This window comes from Humulus lupulus, chromosome 1 (genome assembly GCF_963169125.1).
Source record: "Humulus lupulus chromosome 1, drHumLupu1.1, whole genome shotgun sequence".
NCBI classification, from domain to species: Eukaryota; Viridiplantae; Streptophyta; class Magnoliopsida; order Rosales; family Cannabaceae; genus Humulus; species Humulus lupulus.
Window position 1 is genome coordinate 133818054 of NC_084793.1, and position 6000 is coordinate 133824053.

The following is a 6000-nucleotide window of genomic DNA, read 5'->3' on the forward strand; positions in this document are numbered from 1 at the left end:
ATTTAATTAATTAAAAATTTAACAATTAAACATAAAATAATGTTTGGTAATTCTATTTTTATTTATTACTTTTAAAAAATTTATTAAATTTTAAAAATATAATTGTTTTACTTTCAAAAAAAAATTAAAGGATTTCGACTTTTCATTTATTTATTTTTTTCTATTCTTCAAATCAACAACAATTTTATATTGTTAAATAAAATTAAAAGTTATACAAAGTATTTATTATTTTTTTATTTTAAAACAAAAAACAATAATAGTTATTAAACATATTTTTATTTTTTAAAATAAAAAAACAAAAATAAAAATAATATTTTCATTTTTGTGTTTAAAAAATTCAAAAACAAAATTTTTACCAAACACAACCAACCTTCCTGTAATTTCTATATAATAATCTTTGTGATTTTTACTTTTCTCACATACAAAATATAATCGAGCACCTAAGCTCGAACACGTAATTCACAAGTTTCTACCATCAAAAATAATTTTATAAGATTTTGAACAAGGCACCGAAATATAACCCTACTACTGTCAAGTCAACTTGATTAGAAGCACACTAACACTGAAATGCTAGTTAATATTGAATAAATCTGTAAGAGATTTGTTATGCCAAAACATTTTGCATTCGAATTTTTAACAGCACTACAGTCGATAAACGATTCTGTACCCAAACAAGCACATAGTTTACCTTGATCATTGCTCTTGGACAAAGAAATGATAAATTGGTACTCTTACTGCCATCAAAACCAGCAAAAACATTCAAATCACAAACTTTTTTAACCTTCTACTAGAAGCGACTCTTAACTCTTAGAAACACAGCCTTAGCGGTTCAATTACTACAACCTTCATTTGAGAAAAAATACTACCTGAAATAAAGATGCATGACGTGAAGGGAAGCCAGCAAAGGAAGATAAATCAACTATCTGACATTGTCACAAATCTACGAGCTCATAATATTAGAGATTGACAGGAGAGTTGATAATAAGGCCTACTCTATCAGGAGGTACACAGTATTGTAAAATGGCATCACAAGAGAGAGAGAGAGAGAGAGAGAGAGAGAGAAAATATATAAATTTCCTACTGAAAAGAAGTGAGATACCTGGTCATGTTAAACCTGAAAAAATTAAGGCTTGTTTTCTGAATCCTGTGGCAATGCTGTTCTTGATGTCTTTTGGGGTCTTCTGTACCACAAAATAGCAAACCATAGAGTCCTTAATAAACCCCCATTGGCAAAATGTGGGATAAATATGCGCCCCCAGTATGGGTAGTATGGGCCTGGCAATTTAAGCAAAGTGAAGAAAATAGCCATGCAAATTAGATGCCAAGGAACTTCTGCATCCTGCAATTAAGCCAGAAAACCAGACATAACAATCAATTAGAATATAGCCACCAATTAAGAATACTTTTTGATAAGACGAATTAAGAAAAGTATAGGTGTCTTTGCGTGATACTTCCAAATTAAGACAAGACTATTAAATATCAGATCACCCCATTTGGAATTCAAAGTGAACACTAAAAATGTCATAAGATTTGGTCGACAGACAAATCTGTTCTAGCCAACTGAATTTCGGAATAAACCAAACAGACTCTTACCTTGAGAAGTGGAGAAATTTCCAAAGCTGTCTGCCTCAAGACTCCAGCTAGAGTAATTCCGATGAATAATGGAAAAGGGACAAGTTTCAGCTTCCTTTCATGTGCACAGTAAGACATCTCACTAAGAGAGGACACTGCAAGTAAAGGTACAGATAAGTATTTAACAACTGCCAGGAAGAGGTCCAGGGTAAGCTGAATGAAGTTGTCAAATGCTCTGTTCCAAGGGAAGCTCTTCACTGGCTGAGGGGAAGCTTCCCACAATTTCCTTGCCTTTTCCATCAACTGGTCAAACTTTGTCTTCCCAGAATCATTTGATGACTGCCCTGCCGCCATGTTCATTGCACAAAAGACCTTTGACATGGGCACAGAATTTTGAAGCACTCCATATGATTTGAAACCAAAGCTGCAGCCCAACTCTTTATTACGTGGGAATGATCCCAGCTACAACCAAAAGAGAATTCAAGATTCAGCAAAACAAAATAAAAGTGATGAATTATTTCATAGTTCTGATTTTTAAACCCAACATTCACTCAACTAAAATCACAAAGACGTTTATATTCTTAAGAAAAGCATCATATAGAAGCAGTCATTAACGAAGTAACTGCTACTTGATTGGAAAATTGTCTAAATACATTACTAAATAAGGCTGTGTTTATTTAGTCGCAATGGGATTAAGAAAAAAATTGAAAGAAAAAGTATTTCAGCTATATTGAGCAGATCAATTTTAAATTTCTGTACACCTGATTAAGAAGTGAAACTTCCATATTCACTAATGAAGGTTCAGATTTTCAGGGAAACCAAACATTTCTCCAGCGAGGAATAGTTCGTTTTTTATTAAAAAAAAAAGTAAAATCAAGGTAGACCTTGCAATTGAAACCACTAATGAAAATGCCCAGATATATATATATATGCATATAATCAATAATTACATTTGAAATAGCCGGAAATTTAGACTGAGATTAAAAAATAAAAAAGATACAATTAATAGCTTTACCTGCAGAGAACGGTGAGGGGTTTTAAGAGCCATCTTTGAAGAGATCTGGAGATAAACAGAAGATAACAAGTGAGAGGAATAAAGAGACGACATTGTTGATGAAGCTTAAAAGCTTTCTTAGAAGAAACAGAAAGCAGTATGAGAGCTTTGATCCAAAACCTCCATGGAAGATAAGATACTGATACTCCGATTTCTGCGAGTTCAAAGGCAAAGGAGGGGGTTTAGGGGATTGAGACGATTCCCTATTGTCGCCTCATGGTAAGCTATGTGTGATTGTATAATTTCTTAATCAAATTATTTATAAACTAAAAATCTATTCTTTCTTATTCTATATAAAAAGTGTATACATAATATAATTTTTTTTTTTGTTTTAATGGTTCATTTTGTTATTTTTAACTAAATATTCTAAATATTTAATAAAATACTTTTAAAACTAAATAAAAAATAAATATTTATTTATTATATTAATATAAATTCAAATATTATTATTATAATAATATTTAATATAAAATTACATATATAATAATTATATTAATATAAATTTAAATTTAAATATTATAAATTATTAATACAAGAATAGATATTTAGTACTTATATTAATATATATTTAAATATTATAAAATATTATTATAATAATATATAATACATAATCTTAATTTTTATTAAAAAAAATTATCTTTTATGTTTAAGAAGGTTATTATATTATATATATTTAAAAAAATCATAATCAATGTTTTAGTTTTATTTTTTTATTTAATATGTTTATATTATTTTTATATATAATATTTTTTATTTATTTAAAATTTATATGACAATGATACAAATTTAATAAAATATTAATAAATTATACAAATAAAACTAAGCAAATGTGCATTGCACATTGCTTATATCTAATAAATAATAAATATATCAGCATACAATCAAAAGAAAATAAAGAATTTTTTAATAATCTAATTTACTATTATAAATAATTTGTTTTCTTACAATGGTAAATATTATTTTGGCCATTGTGTTGTACAAAAATTATCGATCGGACCATCAATTTTGTTAAATGATAATTTGGACTCTAAGTTTTGCAAAATGGAACAAAATAATATCTTGAGTTCGATTTTAGTAAATATAATATTTCACTTTCTACTCCTATGCCACATTCTCTGTTTCTCTGAACCATTCGTATCCATAAGGACCCAACAATTGATTTTATATTTGAAATTATTTTGACCAAAATTGGGCTTAATGTATTATTTTGTTTCATTTTGCAAAATCCAGGGTCTGAATTGTTAATTAACAAAACAGAGGATCTGATTGATAAGTTTTGCACAACATAGGGGCTGAAATAGTATTTACCATGTTTACAATATAAATAATTCATATTAAACTTTTAGAAAATTCTTGTGTGCAATCCCTAAAAAGAGATGTATTGGTACATCTCGTTCTATTTTGGCACATTGAAAAGTTATAACCTGTGAGGGCATTTTGTCCACGTAATTATTATTTTCCTTTTTTATGTGCATTACAAAAATATTATGGATTAAATGTACTATTGCAAATCAAGAAAGAACGTGGGAGTCACGTGACTAGTAAAGTGGCAAAAAGATGTTAATTTATTTGCAGGAAGGATGTCAAAACGAGTTTTTCACTAAATGACGATGCAAGAAATAGGACGCGCGGATAAACAAAGGCAGGGGCTTTGGCCTCTGTAAAGTGAAAAATGGTTTGATCAGTTTGGGAGAGGTCGGTTACAAAAGAGCCGTGATACCTAACTTGGCAGAGAGCCCTAACCCAAACTCCCTTGCTCTTGTGCCGCGACGCAGCCCACCAAGCGTCGCAGCGCCAAGGCGGTTCGAGGCACCCCTGCCTCAACTAAGTTCATGCGAGTCGTGGCACTCCAAGAACAGCGCCATGGCGCTACCTACGAACCCATAATTCTAGCAATTTCAGAGCTTCTGATTCCTCCCAAAACCATCCCAGGACACGGTTTTAACTAGAGTCGACCATATGACTGATCTCAGCAGTACAGAAACACAATAAATAACTCTTAAATAACTCACAAAACTCAACCAAAACTAAAAATTCAGAAAGGCTTTCAAATCACTCAAAACCAAAAACTTAAAACTCAACAAACCAAAATTACCTTTGCAGAACATGAATTCTCAGTTGTTCCCTAAGTTTAACAACTCTCAATCTTCTAAAAACAAGCTTCAATTCCCACAAAACTTGCTTCCAAGCTTTGAAATTCATGAGTTTTCCTTCAAAGCTTCAATGAGCACTCATACAAGGGAGAGAAAGAGAGGGAACGAGAGAGAGGAGAGAGAATGTGTTTTTGTTTTCTGAAGTTTATCAACTCCACCCCTTGACTAAGTACACATGGTCTAAAAAAAATACCCTTGGCCACTTAGTCTTTACCTTGAAGCCTCCAAGGGCGAAAATGACATTTGACACTCAACCCACATTACACTTATAATTCCCCATTAATTCCACCAAACACCAAATACCACTATTTTTTTTCTCAAAATACGACTCATACTCCAATGAGTCCTAGTAACTCACTGATTACCAAAATACCCATTGGTTCTTTTAGGATTAATGCTCTAAAAGCATGTAAAGACATTTTATTGGCTTTAAATAAAAGTACAATTTTATTATATTTGAATGTTATAATTATTGTTTAAATTAATTATATAATAATATCAAGAAAATTCCCTATTCATTCATGAGAATAAGATCTTGTATTGGTACGAGAGAAATAAGATCATATATAATGAATAAAATAGTCAGTAACATATTAAAGTAAGGAATCTTTAATGAATGGTTACTAGTACAGTTTGCTAAGCATACGAGATGCAAGTAATATAGATTCGGATTACCGATGTAGATAGACATCTTAGTAAAAGTGTTGTATATAATAGAGATAATATATGGCAGGACCGATGAGAATTAATTTTCTTTATAAAATTGTTGTTCGACGTAAGGATTTAATTCTTGTCATAATAGATGATCATTTGTTGACCAGTCTAAATCATGAGTATTCATGAACTCATGTTTATGTTTATTGGATCTTTTGATTCACTCGTTAAGGTCTCTTAGAATAATAATGCTAATGACTTTTGTTTTGGAGATTCAATATCATGGATGGTTGGGAACATGAATTGCAATATTCGAATTCATGCTTTCCTAACAGATTGAATATTGGTTCTCTTAAGGGTTGATTCTGGAACTGAATAGTTATTGAGCTCAAATATATAATTGGATTATAGATTAATTATTCGCTAGTGAATTAATGGTACTTAAGGATCAAGAGGTAATTAAAATGGTAAAATGACAATTTTGACCAGCTCTAATTAACGAACCAATAATGGAGGACATAACTACATATATTGATATATCAATGGACTACTAGAGAAAACTTTGTA

At 30.5% G+C, this 6000-nt stretch overlaps 1 protein-coding gene across 3 annotated transcripts in view; it reads right to left on the bottom strand.

Moving 5' to 3' along the window:
- Nucleotides 1-2884, bottom strand: part of LOC133798045 (uncharacterized) — a 48489-nt gene extending 45605 nt beyond the window's left edge. Inside the window, exons 1-5 of one of the 3 annotated variants that reach the window (XM_062236239.1) lie at nucleotides 2747-2884; nucleotides 2588-2632; nucleotides 1594-2034; nucleotides 1100-1339; nucleotides 558-866 (exon numbers count right to left, since the gene is read on the bottom strand). In XM_062236239.1, the coding sequence (XP_062092223.1) occupies nucleotides 1124-1339; nucleotides 1594-2034; nucleotides 2588-2632; nucleotides 2747-2752 (708 nt within the window). In that variant the 5' untranslated portion in view covers nucleotides 2753-2884 and the 3' untranslated portion in view covers nucleotides 558-866; nucleotides 1100-1123. Of the gene's footprint in view, nucleotides 1-557; nucleotides 867-1099; nucleotides 1340-1593; nucleotides 2035-2587 lie in introns of those variants that run through there. The other 2 variants (XM_062236221.1, XM_062236230.1) reach the window with 2 other exon arrangements.
- Between the last annotated feature and the right edge of the window lie 3116 nt (nucleotides 2885-6000).